Genomic DNA, 16,732 nt, shown 5'->3' on the forward strand with positions numbered 1-16,732 from the left:
TCAGCTTTCTCCGCAACTCTTCCTGAAGAAAATAATTAATGACATCTCCAGCTCGTTGTCAGCAAAAGCGACGCAGGATATGCTGGCTCGCTCAGCTAGAATCCCGAAACCTTCGTTCCAACAGAAAACGAAGAAGGAAACTCGGAGTAGGCAAGAGCCCTTTCGAGGAGGCCCTTCGTCCTGCTCTTCTTCCTGCAGAGGATCGAGACCACCTAGAAAGAGGGAAGGACCTTCTCTCGGTCTATTAGGGCCAAGAAATAGCTCACGTGTCCTCCAGACAACTGTGGGTGCCAGACTTCTGAACTTTGCAGACGTCTGGGCACGAAAGGGGGCGGACAACTGGTCCCTCGCTATCATCAAGAGGGGATACCTCATTCCCTTTATCCCGAGACCACCTTTGACACCACCACACCAGGGAGCTGGTGGCCAAATACAAAGAACCCACTCATGAATCAAGCCCTCGCTCTAGCAGTAGAGCTGATGTTGGAGAAAGAGGCAATAGAGATGGTACAGGACCCTCTTTCCCGTGGGTTTCTACAACCGTCTGTTCCTAGTTCCCAAGACTCAAGAGGATGGAGGCCGGTTCTGGACGTAAGCGCCCTGAACGTCTTTGTGAAGAAGAGGAAGTTCGCTATGGAGACGACTTCATCAGTCTTAGCAGCTCTTCGTCCCGGGGACTGGATGGTGTCACTGGACCTTCAGGACGCTTACTTCCATGTGCCGGTCCATCCTTCGTCACGCAAATTTCTAAGATTCATGTGGGGAGGGAACGTTTTTCAGTTCAGGGCCCTATGCTTCGGCCTTTCCACAGCCCCCCAAGTCTTCACAGGGCTGATGAAGAACGTTTGCTCAGTGGCTTCATCTTGAGGGAGTGAGGGATTTCCCATCTACTCGGACGATTGGCTAATCAGGGCAAGTCCAAGGAGAAATGTCTGGAGGACTTACGATTAACGTTGAATATAGCAGCTTCTCTGGGTTTGCTAGTGAATTTCGAGAAGTCACAGCTAATCCCAGTCAAGATCGTATCTATCTGGGGATTCTGATGGCTTCTCTGGTTTTTTCGGGCGTATCCTTCCCCAGAGAGGATAACCCGATGTTCGGAGAAGGTCGCAACCCTTTCTAGAGAGATGTATGCACAGCGAGGGAGTGGATGATGTCGTGGTTGGGGACACTCTCCTCGCTGGAGCAATTCGTTTCTCTAGGGAGGTTGCACCTCAGACCCTACAGTTCTTCCTGACGAGGAAACTGGAACGAAGATCTCAAGGTCTAGACTTTGCGTTCAAGATTTCGCAAGTGATAAAGGAGGATCTCCGTTGGTGGCTAGACCCTCTCCTGTTCAAGGAAGGCCTTTCCTTGCAGGTTCGGAACCCCAGCCTAGTGTTATATGCAGACGCATCGGACATAGGTTGGGGTTAGCTACTCGGGTCGAGAGAAGTGTCAGGCACCTGGATGGGGGATCAGGTGTCCTGGCACATCAACAGGAAAGAGCTAAACAGCGATTTGGTTCGCTCTCAAAACCTTCGAACCCCTCCCCCGTAAAGGGAAAGTCAGTTCAGATCAACTCTGACAACACCACAGCCCTGGCTTACATTCCGGAAACAGGGGGGGACTCACTCTTTCTCCCTGTACGAGACAGCGAGATCGCTCCTCCTGTGGTCGGAGGAAAGGAAGATAAGTTTTCTCACCAGGTTCGTACAGGGAGAAAGAAATGTCAGAGCGGATCTGCTAAGCAGAACGAATCAAGTCCTTCCCTCAGAGTTGACTGCACTCGGACGTATGCCAGGAGCTGTGGAGGACGTGGGGCAGGCCCCATCTCGATCTCTTTGCGACCTCCAGGAATGCGAGGATAGATCTATACTGCTCCCCTATTGCGGACCCAAGAGCAGTGGCAATAGATGCATTCCTGATGGATTGGAAAAACCTGGATCTTTACGCGTTCCCGCCTTTCAAGATTCTAGGGGAAACGCTCAGGAAGTTCGCAGCTTCAGAGGGAGCAAGGATGACTTTGATAGCACCGTTCTGGCCCGCCCACGACTGGTTTCACAGAGGTACTGGAATGGCTGGTGGATGTTCCAAGATCCCTACCACTAAGAGTCGATCTGCTCAAACAGCCCCACTTTGACAGGTTTCACAAGACCCTCCCCGCTCTCAGTCTGACTGGATTCAGACTATCAAGAGTCTCGTCAGAGCTAAGGGTTTTTCGGCAAAGTCTGCAAGGGCTATTGCCAATGCACGTAGACCTTCCACCTCTAGAGTCTACCAGTCGAAGTGGGATGTTTTTCGACGTTGGTGCAGGACTTATAAAGTTTCCTCCTCCAGTACCTCTGTGACTCAGATAGCAGATTTCCTTATCTTCCTGAGGGAAAAATGCGGGTTAGTAGTCTCCACCATCAAGGGCTACAGGAGCACGCTTTCCTCAGTTTTTCGTCACAGAGGATTAAACATATCCAAAGATAAGGACCTCCATGACTTAATCAAATCATTTGAGACGGTTAAAAGAACCTCTTGCTTAGTTCCTAGCTGGAATCTAGACGTCGTGCTGCTCTTCCTGAGGTCCTCAAGATTCGAACCTCCCCATACAGCTTCGTTCAGAGACCTCTCGATGAAGACTTTTTCTCTGTGCGTTGGCTTCAGCGAAGAGAGTCAGCAAGCTGCAGGCTCTAGAAGGTGAGGTAGGTTTCCAAGGAGGCTCCGCGGTTTGCTCTTTTCTTCCGGCTTTCAAAGCCAAGAATGAAAACCCTTCTTCACCGTGGCCCAGGAGCTTTGAAATTAAAAGCTTATCCTCCTTAGTTGGGACAGAAGAGGAGAGATCTCTTTGCCCGGTGAGAAGCCTGAAATTTTATCTTCAGAGGAAGAGAAGACTTGGTGCTAATGAGAGCAATCTCTGGTGCTCAGTAAGGGACCCCAGTAGGCCCTTATCTAAAAATGCCTTCTCATTCTTTATCAGGAATGTTATTAGAGAAGCCCACACATTGTGCAATCAGCAACAGTTTAGTCTTCTGAAAGTCAAGGCGCACGAAGTAAGGGCCATCGCGACGTCTTTGGCTTTCAAGAAGAATATGTCATTGCAAAACCTCATGAAGGCCACTTTTTGGAGGTGTGAATCAGTCTTCTCCAATCACTACCTAAAAGATGTATCGATTACGTATGAAAAGTGTTTTGGGCTAGGCCCTTACATATCGGCGGATTCAGTGCTGGGGCAGGGAGCTGAAACACATCCTTTTTTTAATCTTTTTTTTTTTTTTCCTGTTAGTTTTTTGATATTGAGTTTTTGGTTGTACGTAGGAGGTTGCAGGAGGCAGCTCCTTCTTTCGTATACTAATATTTGTATTTGGTTAGGTGATCGGTTGTGCTTGAGGCTCCTTGCGGTTGGTAGTGATAGGCTCTGTCACGTAAGCGGGTTGATCCCCATTGACCAGACCCTGTTTGGATTCTGCCAAGTAAGTGGACTCAGTTCCCATTGGTAGACCCAAAGAGTTCTTCAGCTATAGGTCACGCCCTCGCTGAAACTCTTAAGGCAACGCAGACTAATAGACAGTAACTATGAAGTCTTCTGCCTAAATCAGGTAAGAACCAAGGGTATATATTTTATTCCTTTAACATGTGTTGTCCCCACTTTCTAGGTGAGTATGTGTCTCTTTCCCTCCACCAAGGGTGTCAGTCAGCTAAGTATATATCTGGCAGGGAAGTTCATGTACAAAAATGATATTGTTAGTATACAATAAAGTTTTGTACATACTTACCTGGCAGATATATACGATTGATGGCCCGCCCAGCCTCCCCTCAGGAGACAGGTGGAAGAAAAAATCTGACAAGAAAGGGGGACTGGTTCTTAAACCCGTCACCCAGCGGCGGGTAAGGTAGATCACCTGACCTACCTGTAGCGTGTGCCGCGAGTTTTGAATTTTCTGTCGTGACGTCAGACATAAGCTAAGTATATATCTGCCAGTTAAGTATGTACAAAACTTTATTGTATACTAACAATATCATATTGAACGTCGAGTCAAAATGTCTCCCGTATGCCGAATGGACGTATCATACGTCGACTCAAAAAAGTTTTTTTGAAAATTCGCAGAAAAATACTTATAGGCCTACCAGCCAAAAAATTTTGAATCACGCGCCTTGGGGGATGCTGGGAGTTCACGGATCAAGGTGTTGTTTTGTTTACAATTGCTACTCAGGCGGGCAAGCGCAAATTTCTTTCTTATCGCACTAAAAAATATCAGTGACACATCTCAAAAATTATTTCGTCACTCTGACATAATTTTTGCACCATTTTAAATTTAAATTATCCTTTACATGAAGTATTATATATGAAAATGTGCACAATTTCATGTAAAATAAAAAAAAAATACTCATGATTGTAGCTTTTATCAGTTTTGAAATATTTTCATATAAATAACGATAAGTGCAAAAATTTCAACCTTCGGTCAATTTTGACTCTACCGAAATGGTCGAGAAACACAATTGTAAGCTAAAACTCTTATATTATAGTAATATTCAATCATTTGCCTTCATTTTGCAACAAATTAGACGTCTCTAGCACAATATTTCGATTTATGGTGAATTTATGAAAAAACTTTTTCCTTACATTCGCGCGGTAACTCTTCCGATAAATTTTTTCGTGCGATTTTCCTAATGTTTGCACCATTTTAAATTTGCCGTTACATAAAGTTTTTATATATGGAAATGTGCGCAATTTCATGCACAATACAACTAAAAACAACCCATGGTTGTAGCTATTATCAGTTTTGAAATATTTTCATATAAATATCGTTAAGTGCAAAAATTTCAACTTTCGGTCAACTTTGACTCTACCGAAATGGTCAAAAAACGCAATTGTAAGCTAAAACTCTTATATTCTAGTAATATTCAATCATTTACCTTCATTTTGCAACGACTTGGAAGTCTCTAGCACAATATTTCGATTTATAGTGAATTTATGAAAAAAAAAAAACTTTTTCCTTACGTCCGCGCGGTAACTCTTCTGAAAAAATCAGAATTTTTTTTGTGCGATTGTCGAAATGTTTGCACCAATTAAAATTAGCTGTTACATAAAGTTTTATATATGAAAATGTGTGCAATTTCATGTAGAATACATCTAAAAATGATTGAAGGTTGTAGCTTTTCTTTTTTTTCTTTTTTTTTTTTTTTTTTTTTTTTTTTTTTTTTTTTCGAAATATTTTGCATATAAATCACGATAAATAGAAAAAAAACCACGTTCGGTCAAATTTGACTCTCACCGAAATAGTTTGAAAAACGCAATTGTAAGCTAAAACTGTTACGGCCTAGTAATATTCAGTCATTTATCTTCATTTTGAAACAAATTTTGAAGTCTCTAGAACAATTTTGTGATTTATGGTGAATTTTTGAAAAATATATTTAACTTGCCTCCACGCGCCGATTCGCGGCCGCAAATCTCCGAAATGCGTACATCGCATTATCCTAATATTTGCTCCTTTTCATTTTAGCCTTTTTATAGAGTTTCATATATCAAAATGTGCGCAAATTCATGAAGAATACAATAAAAAATAATTGAAGGTTGTAGCTTTTCCCATCTCCGAAATATGTGCATATAAATAAAATATATATAAAAATTTCGACATTTGGTCAACTTTAACTCGTTCGAAATGGTCGAAATCAGTAATTCTATTCTGAAACTCTTACAGTATTGTAATGTTCAATCATTTGTCTTCTTTTTGCAACAAATTGGAAGTCTCTAGAACAATATTTAGATTTACGGTGAATTTTTGAAAAAAACATTTTTTTACGTCCGCGCGTTACGAATTCGTACATCATTTTGTGATAATATTTTTCCGGTGTTGCTTTTATTGTTTTACAATGTATTATATATCAAAATGATTGCAATTTAGTGTACAATACAACTAAAAAAAAGTAACTCGTTAGCTTTGACCGTTTTTTGCACAGCGTGATTTGAATACAATTATGTATGAATTTTTTTTGTTCGCTACCATATATCGCATTATTTACATATGATAATGATATTATTTTTCATTTCTGATGGTTGCATACTAAACTTCAGGCAATGACAAAAAAAGGAGCCAAAAATGAACTCTTAATCTTGAAAACTAAGCGCGCTGTGATTTTTTGAAAAAATTATTTTTTCCTCTTCCGCACTCACTCCAAATCGGCCCCGGCATACGGGAGAGGTTCTGATTTTTAGGGCTTCAGCGAAAGAGGGTTAAGCTCTCTTGGAGAACATGATTGCTCAAACCCTTTTAACAGCAAGTAGAGTTCCCAGGATGAGGAGATGTTGACACCTCTAAGACGTAACACTAAACTCAGGGCCGCTCTGTAGCCTCTAATGGCGGAAACAGACAAGCCTCTCTCATTCCTGAGGAAAACCAAAAAGTCTGCCATGCACTGAATAGAAGTTCTGAGTGGAGAAAAACCCCATTTGCGACACCAATTACAGTAGATCGCCCATTTACCTTGGTAAACGGCAGAGGTAGATTTCCTGAGATTACTGGATATGTGTCCTACTGTCTTCTGAGAAAAGCCTTGGGCTTAGAGTAGATACTTGATAGCCTCCAACTGTGAAGAGACAGGTATTCCACTGACTGGTGGAATCTTTCTACATGATGCTGACAAAGAAGATGCTTTCCACGGGGGAATCTACCTCGGCACCTCCTACTACAAAAACAGCAGATCCGGAAACCATTCCACCTGCGGCACGGAGGAGCTACAACAGGCAGTCCCCGGGTTATGACGGGGGTTCCTTTCTTGAAACGTGTCGTAAGCCGAAAATCGTCGTAAGCTGGAACATCGTCAAAAATCCTAAGAAAACCTTACTTTTAATGCTTTGGGTGCATTAAAAACTATGTAAACTGCATTCTTATTGCATTTCTTCATCAAAAAAACCTTCAAATATTGATTATTTTGCATTTTTGGTGTCATATTTCTTTTGCCAGACCGGCGTTGTAGGCATCGTAACCCTGGAACATTCGTCGTAACCCTGGAAATAATAAAGCCGAACCCGTTGTAACTTTAGGGACTGCCTGTATTATGAAAGTTTTGTTATTTTTATTTTGAAATTTTATACAAGATTTAACTGTATTCCTCATATTCTTATCAGTGACCACTGAAAGCTTTTAAAGTAGGAAAGCAACCAAAATAGATTAGCAGATCACTTGATAGTACTGGAGATAACTACTATTACAGGCAGTCACGGGTTAATTGGGGGGGGGGGGGGGGGGGGGGGGGTTACATTCTCGGCAGGATGCTGATAAGCGAAAACCGCCATTAACCAAAACTTGGTGATTTATGGGGCTCATGGTGCCAAGTTTTGGTTAATGGCCCCTCTGTTAATATGTTACGGCACCGTAACTCTATTATCGGCACCTTATGGCAACAATAACCCAAACTTGGCCCATTATTGCGCCATAAATCGCCGATTTTATGGCACTAGACAAGCCCCATAAAGCTAGATCGCCATTAATCGAGTCCACCATTAACCAGGGACTGCCTACTAAAAATAAAATCTTACATGTGATATGAACTGTTATTAATGAATATTGTTCTTTTCCCTTTTATCAGTGATAAAAAGTATGCATCATCATTATCATCGCAAACTGGAGGCAAGGAAAATCTGGGTGAGTTTATTAGAATGAATTTTTTTCACTTTTTCAGTCACTGGGGCACGTGTACGAACACAATGCGCTGGAACTGATCTTCCACTACATTAATGTTAGAAGAACTGGAAATGCTAGACTCTCCTTTGAGGCTCATAGGTTCCTTGGTTCACTGCTCTTTCACAAGAAATTTTGCCTAGAATTTGTCAAGATGGGTGGGATGCAAAAACTTTTGCAGGTGAGTGAAATCTTTTGACAGTTATAAAATATTTGGATGTGGTATATTTTTATGTATTCAATTTTTATGCTTGATGCCATGAACTGCTTGGATTTTTTTTCCCTTATTTTAAGATGTCTAGTGAGTTGAAATGGAAGATTAGTTTATCAAAATACTGATTTATATGTAGTTGTTTTTAAAAGGCAAAAATCTTCTACATTCCATGAAGTAGTATATACTGATTTATTGATAAGTAGGTTTTACATACTCATCTGTGTATTACTTATAAGCTTAGTTAAACAGGAAAAACTATGTTACAGGTTCACAGTCCCTTACCTGAAACCCTTAGGGCAGCTGTGTTTTGGTTTTTGGATTTTTCCAGATTTTGGAACTGGAGTTTGCGTCTTATGTTTGCCAAAACATTTCCTAACAAAATCACTGTTAAAAATCAGAAATACTATACGGCTTCAGAAGAGCCACCGATAACCAGGAATCGGCGCTATTATCGCCAATCTCTGGTTATTGGCAGCGAGTTTCGGTTATTGTCACTGTCGGTAATGGATCCCCCGCCAATAAGCAGGGACTGCTTTTGTACTCATTATCTTCCAGTCTCGTAACATATTACCCTTAAAATTGTCCTGAAATATGATTATTTAGAGTGAATCTTACCTACTGTTAAAGTTTGCTTATATCTTTGTGCCATTAGGTGAGATCAGCATTCAAAATGAAACAAAATAATGCTTGGCTAACCTGCTAGGACTGTCTCCGTAATCACTTGTTTCCCACCAGTTGGCATTGGAATGTTTACATTCTTATCAGAGTTCTTCATGCCGTGTCCTTGTGCATTTGGTGTGAATTGGTGTTAGTAATAACATTGACTATTTCTGGTTGATTTTCTCCCGTACAGTGTTGCGCCTGTTTTCTGATTTTGCATTATGTCCTCTACAACAAGTAGAGGTGAAAGCATTAGGCTGTATAGGAAAGAGTTTGCAGAAAATGAATGTTTCAGTTGTGCATGATGGTCAAGTGTGTTAGCCTACCTGTTGAGTTACGTGTGTGGTTTTGTTTTGTTAAGATAATGAGTAATCTGATGAGAGGATGAAAATTTTGTGAAGTATTGGAAGATGTTAGCGACCGATAGATTTTGTAGACAAGACATCAGAGCAGGCCATATAAGCATCTTTTTCCTTTATCTTCCGGTGTTGATTCTCCTCCTCCATTTCCTGGTAACGTAGGTTAATTCCTCTCTCACTTCTGCTCTGCCTTCTTTTGCTCCCTATGTGGTTCAGGAGAAAAATAATAGGTGAGATATATTCTTTTATTATGGTTAAAAATTTGACTATATATTAGGGCCCCCCCACAAAAAAAAAAAAAAAAAAAAAAACCACCACCATTGACCTTTTCTGGTTCCCCTACAAGAGAAGGAGGTATTGGACCCTTGGTGTCTGTCAGTAGCTTGCCTTCTGGACAGCCCTGGGTTTATTGGTCATCTCCACAAACATGGAATACAAAGGTCTGTGCCTGTGCCCTTCGTCACCTCAACTGTCTTCCAGTTCAAATTCGACACATTCTTCAAAAGAATTATTTGGTAGTTTAATGCTTGTGTGTACCAGCTCACATATCATCCAATTTGGAGAGTGAAAGTGATGTATGTGAAATGGTAGAGTTATCTAGGGATTACAGACATATTACCTTTACTTCAGGATTTTCTGAGCTGAACATCAGTGTTATCATCTTATGTTATCATTTACTCACCCTGTATCGTTGTCCTTTGTGTGGACGATAACCCTCCCCCTCTTACTCTGTTTTGTCCTCAGTCGCCTCATATTCGTCACTGTGTGACTCTTCCTATTTAAAGCAACTCTTCCTCTTCCACCGCTTATTTATTTATAGTGAGGTAGCTTGGTGATAGAACAGCTCTCGCATCTTGACAGTTGCTTCTCAAGTCTTGTGCAGATTGCTCCAGCTGTTATTGTTCTGTGGTGACATCATGCAAGAACCATTACCTTCCCCACCCAGCCGTCACTACCATCATTCCATGACATCTGCTGACGTTCTGTGCAGGATCCATACAGAGAGGGGTCAGTTAAGAGTGGGACGAAAAAGGGAAAAAATTTTTGACGTAAGGAAAAATCTATTTCTGGGCGGGCAGATTGGCTCGTGTCGCACCAGCGAAATATCCTTTAATCTATTATTTTCTAGGGTAAATGTACTAACACATACCAGAGAATAAATAAAATAAAGAAAAAGGTCAGTATAACTGACTCGCTCACCCTCCAGGGAGGGTGTCGGTATGAACACTAGGCGGGAGTGAGACACTACCACGAGCCGAAATGCCAATAGAAATCTTCCCCACGTACAAAATCCCTCCAAGAGGGGAGCCGACCCACAGAGGTGAAGCAGCTCGTACTACTACGACTCCATCCCCATGCTGCCGACTGGCCTGGCGCCTATAGTGGCCATCCTGAAGTTAGCAGGACAAATCTTGGGACGAAGGGATGGGTAGGGTGGGACATTTCCTGGCGACACGACGCCAATCGCCCAGAAATGAGGATTTTTCCTTAACGTCAAAAAATCCCTTTTTCTGGGGCTCCAGATCGTGGTTCGCTGCGCGACAAATCGTTACCAGAGAAAATAGCACAAGATTGTAAACAAAATTAATAAAAAATAAATCAGAATAGGTCTCAAATAAAAAATAAAGTAAATATAAAAAAGGAATAATAATTGCCTAAAAAAGATACAAATACACAAGTGATTACAAAACTAAAAAAATATGCTTAAATTACCCTTAATTCTAAACATGGTTTTCTTAACATAAGGTAAATTTACATATTATACAGAGGTAAATTGGGTCTTACATGTAACAAAATGGTAATCTGTGGTTAAAGGCATGTATCAAAATTATAATAGCAATTAAAAACAATCAAATGAACAAATTAATTTCAACAATGATAATTATATAAGGAATAAGGTATATGACTTAATTAATACCAAAACCCGTAATCCATTATAAATGAGATTTGTATCCCCTTAGCATAAAAATAAGGGTGGTTGTGGTGGGGGTAACATCCATGCAGATCAATATGCATAATCACATCTGTGAGTGGTTCCCTAGCCACAAAATTTAATTGGGCACCCACTACATCATTCAAATAAAAGCAGCTGAAGGGCACAAGGTTGAATGTTAAATGAACACTGGTAGGAAATAGACGAACTGTTGGGTGGGGAAGCAGGTTAGAAAAGGAGGATATGAATCCTTCCTACTACAAATTAACTACGAGGGTCAGGGGAAAAAACTAATGGTTTCCCGCTGCTTACTGCTGAAAATTTTCAGACTTCACCAAGGACTTCAAGGTAAAATGACGTTTTTGCAACCACTTGTCGGCGATTTCCCATCCGGTATACCGTTTTTCAAACCTCATCGAAGTTCATTTGTTGGAATCGTTTGGGAAATAACTAATAATTGAGGTGGCTACTGCTCTTGACAGCATGGTGCTTTATTTGGGAAAGAGTCAGGATTGGCTTGTTTAATAAAGTACAGGATTTGTTGCCTGATGCCTTTAATGGATAAAGTGTTCCACCTTTGTTTTCCCTCTTAAAGAGGGGCCCACCCCGATGAGGATGAGGAGGTCCTGGATAGGAAAGGCTCGTAAGGTTGGATTGAAACTGGTACCAAAGGGATACATCTTGTGGAAGGAAGGTAGGTAGTACTTTCCAAGGTTTCCCACCTCACTATCAAAAGGATCTTCATTCTTTGCCATAAAAAAGCTACGTTCCGGAGGATGAAAGTAGAAACTTCCCCCTTGTGGGAAGGAATTGAATATGATCCCGGATCGCTTGGATTAACAAAGCCGAACCAGTTTCTGAAAATTCTTGCTCCTGATAAGCCAGGCTCTTCAATAAAATAGGGTTTTCCGTAAGGAGGGCATCATAAACGAGGCATGTGTCATTATTTCGGGTTTCAGAAAGCCAGTTTTAGAACACGTCGTTTAAGAACCATGAAACTGACGTAGGCCGCAACAGAAGGCCTAAGTCTAGCACCATGCCTTAGGATAGACGAGAAAGTGAGAGGAAGTAGGATCGATCCTCCGTCAAGTCTATTGGTTTAAAATCCAAATTGGAAATATCTTTTTCAAGGCTGACCTTGTTTGTCGTAACTCCGTGCTAGCTGCTAAACCTTTTTCAAATACAAGGATCTCTGAAGAACGGATATAGCTGAACTTAACCGTCTATTGATTCCATGCCAACTACAATCTGAACTCTCTCAGGAAGGTTGCTAACTTTTTGACAGGCAGCAATCATACTGCCGTCCAAAGTTTGAAGCCCTTTGTTTTATCGGATTTCCAAGAAGAAGAATGTTCTTGAGGGGTCCAATATTCCGAATCTTCTTTTTGCCCGCAAACTTCATGAAAATTAAATCCCTATAAAAGTTAGTGGGTTTTGAGAATCCTTGAGGAAGCGAACACAAGTCTTTCGTTTGGTAACTGACCTGGGGAGAGCTTGGGACTTTGGGGATCCGAAGAAAGGAGGAGAAGGCCCCCCCCAGTTCCAGAATTAGGGGATACCAATTGCTTCTTCGGCCAGTCTGGGGCCTACTAGAGACCACTTGACCCTTGCAATGGTACCATGAGTTTTGTTTTCCCCTCTCTTTTCCAATACTTTCATATAAGGACGATTCATTGGGAGGGAAGACGTAAATCTGCTTCCTCCCAGTTGTTCCAGTCCAGAGCCAGGGCAGTCCGTGGCGTAAGCCCAGAAGGGTCCAGGTTGGGGGACTACATAAACACGTAGTTTTGGGTCTTCGCTTGGGATGCTAAGAGATCCACCCCTGTAGCCCTGGGACTCTTTTTGAAGGATCCATTGGAACGAACGTTGTCTACGTGACCATTCCGACTCTAGCGGGGTACTGATTTCGGGAGATAGGGCGGTCCTGCTATGACTTTTCTTTTCACTCCAGCTATGTGAGTGAGGAGGAAAGATGCCACCAAACTGAACCTTGTCTGACCAGGGAAGGAAGAAGATGGCTACCATGACGTGATTTAGATGATCCGTGACTTGGGACGCATCCTCTGTTTATTTAACAATTGTTACGACCACTGCTCTTGTCCCAAGGACTAGCTTTATGTGGGAAGGTAGGGTAAGTACTTTGGTGGGTGTAACCTTTTTTAGAGTCAAGAAACACTGACCATTGGCCATCCAGTACGATTTATATTTGGAACTGACGGAACTGGCTGTGACCAAATCCCATTGAAACCTTTTATTTTTGACCTGGGAATTACCCCTTCCCCAGCCGCTTAAGGACGCGGTCTGTGTGGATGGTGATCCGTTGGCTGGAGGGAAACTGAAAGGGGGTACTGACACTGATAGATTCTTGACTTTTTGCCCACGGCCGAAAGACCGATTCCTTTAGAATCAGGATGCACTGAGGATAGCGTTGTCCCATGGACCTGAACAGTTTGCTCGCTGAGCGCCAGATCCTGGTTAGGTCCTTTCAGTTTGGCTTTTCATTAAAGAACGTTCGTTACTGATGCCAAACTGGAGAGAGCCGAGGATCCCTTTCCGTGAGCTCTCCTTGATGCTATTTTGTGACTTAGAAAAATTGCTTGACTGACTTCGCTATTTTCTTTCCCTTTTGGTAGCATGGAATCGACAGAGTGTGTGGGGAGGATAGATTTCCATTGAATGCCTAGCCACTGACAAGTTTGGACTCTGGATGTGAGGTCCTTGACTTGGACTTGTTTATCTTGAATCCTAAGATTTATTTAGGAACCGGGAATCACTTTCAAGTGTAGCCTTGTTGTCATTCCTCGACTGATGGGGCCCAGAATCAAACCAAATCGTCCGAGATACGCCCATTTACCAATTAATCCCTTGCGATCTGAGGTTGTTTGCAACTAACCACTTCCGCTAGCTTCGTGAACACCCTGGTGCCAGTTGAGTCCCCGAATGGAACTAACCTTGGAAGGAGAATGGGTCCACCTGGTTCTCCTATCTTGAAACCCAGATACGGACGGAAGTGTCTTGCAATAGGGATATGATAAGTAGGCGTCTGTAAGATCGATAGAAGGTGGTGACGGCACCCCACAGGGAAGTAAGGTCCGCCCACCCTGTGGAGAGGCGAGGCATCTTGAAACCTTGGTCGGCAGCGGATGGCTAAGTTTAAGCGGGACAAGTCTTAAGATTAACCCTTCTTTTTTTGATGAGCCTTTCTTTGGCACGCTGAACCAAGCGACCTTTGAAATTTGTTTTAATCTCTTTGACTCTCGCTATAGCTTTCCTTTATGAAGGAGGTCCTCCGCGCACTCTGTCCAATTCTTTTGGAAGGAAGGTTGACGGAAATGGTCTGGCTGTGGAGGTGGGTTCGTCAACCAGCTCCAACCCCCAGCCCCTTTTGACACTATGCTCTGAGCCCACTGGCTGGAAGTTATTCCACCCTGGTGGCGAAAAGTTGAAACAGCCTCCCTCCTACCTGAAGGTTCTTCATTGGTTCTGGTAACCGCCTCGGCCTCCTCTGAAGTGCTTTCCCCTATTCAAAGGGGCCTCCCACTATCCCGCCTCACCACGAAAGGACCGCTTACCTTCTCGCCTCCCTTACCCGAGCGGTCATACTTCTGGAAGAAGCTTGGACTCTCGAAGGCTTGATTGTAAAGCTGGAGAATGGATTGGCATTGAGGTAGAGGGGTTTGGAGGCTTGAGGGGATATAACATAAATTGGCTGTGATTGGACCCTTAGAAGTGGAAGGGTTGGGCTGTCTGCCAACTAACGGCACTGCTGGAACTTGTTGAGGAAACGCGTGGTTGCTTCTTCTGGTAAAGGTTGGAAACGCCCTGGGTTTTCCTTTCCGTCTGTCCCTTACCTTTAGGTGTTTCAAGTTATTGGTTTCCTCCTCCTAGCCGTAAGGCCCCAACGGGACCCGTTAAGGCTTCTGGTTCAACTTCGTAGCCCTCTGCCTGGGACTTTCCTTAACCCATAGGCCTCTGGGCAAGAGATTCTGCGCCCCAGATGTTAGAGGAGAGTAAACCTAGTTCGGCTCATGTCGACAATGGTTGCCTCTAGCATGGGACCATGCTTCCTACAATTCGTTCTAGCAGTTGGCAAAACTCCGAACAACAATCTGACTGCACCGTTTGACGTCAGGGCTTTGGTCAATAAGCTTTAAAAATTGGTTCTGATCCATAGGCCATGGTTGCCTACCTCCCAGACATAGGCCATAGAGTTGATTGATTGATTGGCTAGTCGTGATTTTGCGTCCAAAATGTTCAGCTTGAATAAAGATTATCTGGGAGCCTGGGTTAGCTTTTCAACCAAAACTGCTCCATTAGCACAGTCCCGGTTTTGAGTTTTCGCCAGCTCGAGCAAATGTATTTGCGGCAACCAAGGTTTCCCACCCAACAACTCACCAATTGAAGGTCGGGAAGTAACGGTAGATGTGGGATCAGCTTCTTTTCCCAATGAGGCATGGGTTCCCCCTTCTGGGCCGCTGAGACGGTTCGACCTAACTATCTTGGCAGGAACCGTGGGAGCGGGGTACTCTCATCCATTGTTGAAAATGGTAAACAAGGGCTTCTGAATGGTTGTATCTTGGTGTTAGAACAATTCCATGTCCTCTAAACAAAAATCTGAAGGCCAATTCTCTCTGAAGCCCTGGTCTCGTGAATAGAGGACTTGTATCCCTTTGGTACCACCCTATCGTCCCCGAACCATAGCCGAAGGCTGTGAGCCTTGCGTTAGCCTATGAAAGGAAAAGGCTGTAGGCCTTCCGGCGTTTAGAACTCGAAGTCTTCTATTCTTGCGAGTTCCAAACTCCGGATGGAGGGATGAGGACCGTCCTGGAAGGGGACGGATGTATATGACGCTACTCCTCCATGGGTTGTTCATTTAGAGAAAGCAAGGAAGTGAGTTCATAACGGAGGTAAGCTGAAGTTCCACTTGTGTTGGAAAGTGAGGGACGAGGCTTAGAGGGTCTTTGCTATTAGCCCGGACTATAATAGTATCTTTGGGAAGTGGATCCTATCCGACAGGCGAGAAGAACAATCTGTTCCATAACTACTCTTTCAGGGAGGGGCCCAACTAGGGTCCACCCCACCCCCTGTTGAACCAGGCCAAGGCCCATTGGATTGCAGCCAAAGCCGGAGCTGGCTGGCTGGGAGGGGGTGAGAGGGGAGGCTCGAATTGGAATTGGAAACCAATGGTAGCGGAACTGGAGTGGGATTTCTGGCCGGAGTGCGAGATCTCTCCTTGGATTTACATTTTTGAGGACTTATTAGAGCCAGGAGCTAGAAGCTTTAGACCTGTCTGGAACCGGGATTGCGAAGCCGGGAGACTTACGTGGAGGAAAGAAGACGAGGACGTCTTCTTAGACGACGATGGACGTCTTAGTCAAGGTCATCACTTTTAGCCTTCGACCTTAGGTCCTAACCCGAAGCCCTCAGGAGGAAGGAGTATATAATTTCATCACCCGTAAAGCCTTGGAAGGAATGGATAGGAGGGTTTTGCAGGGGTTAGAAGAAGAACAGTCACAACCCAAGGGTGAACCCTTGAAGTGCCTACATTAACTTTACCTCGACCAACAGTCGTTTCTATACCTACCATCGGTTTTCAACCCATTAATATCCAGGGTTGCGACAATCCGTTGGAGATATCCTGGTCTTTTGTTTCAGTTTAACGGTAGGCCAGCCCAGCTGTTTGTTTGGATAAAAGGCGATAGTTTCGGGTCCGCCTCTACTGGGTCGACGTAACCTGTCCGCCTTGCCTCCGGGGAAGATAAATTGAGGCTAACCGCTTCTCGAGGATGTAAGGGCTGACCCTTGGCGGCGTTCTTGCCAAAACCTCCGACCCAGGCCCGCAAGGGTTAGCCAGTGCGGGTATCCCCTTACTGACCGGAGCCCTGTAAGAGAGGGCGTATTTTAAGATTTTAAGAAT

General features: G+C 43.4%; 1 protein-coding gene across 4 annotated transcripts in view; it reads left to right on the forward strand.

Moving 5' to 3' along the window:
• LOC135212973 (DDB1- and CUL4-associated factor 1-like) overlaps positions 1 to 16,732 on the forward strand; it is a 287,714-nt gene that overhangs the window by 126,892 nt on the left and 144,090 nt on the right. For all 4 annotated transcript variants that reach the window (XM_064246733.1, XM_064246734.1, XM_064246731.1 and 1 more), the window contains one exon: positions 7,651 to 7,830. In XM_064246733.1, the coding sequence (XP_064102803.1) occupies positions 7,651 to 7,830 (180 nt within the window). The remainder of the gene's footprint in view (positions 1 to 7,650; positions 7,831 to 16,732) is intronic.

The sequence above is a fragment of the Macrobrachium nipponense genome, chromosome 42, assembly GCF_015104395.2.
Source record: "Macrobrachium nipponense isolate FS-2020 chromosome 42, ASM1510439v2, whole genome shotgun sequence".
Taxonomy (NCBI): domain Eukaryota; kingdom Metazoa; phylum Arthropoda; class Malacostraca; order Decapoda; family Palaemonidae; genus Macrobrachium; species Macrobrachium nipponense.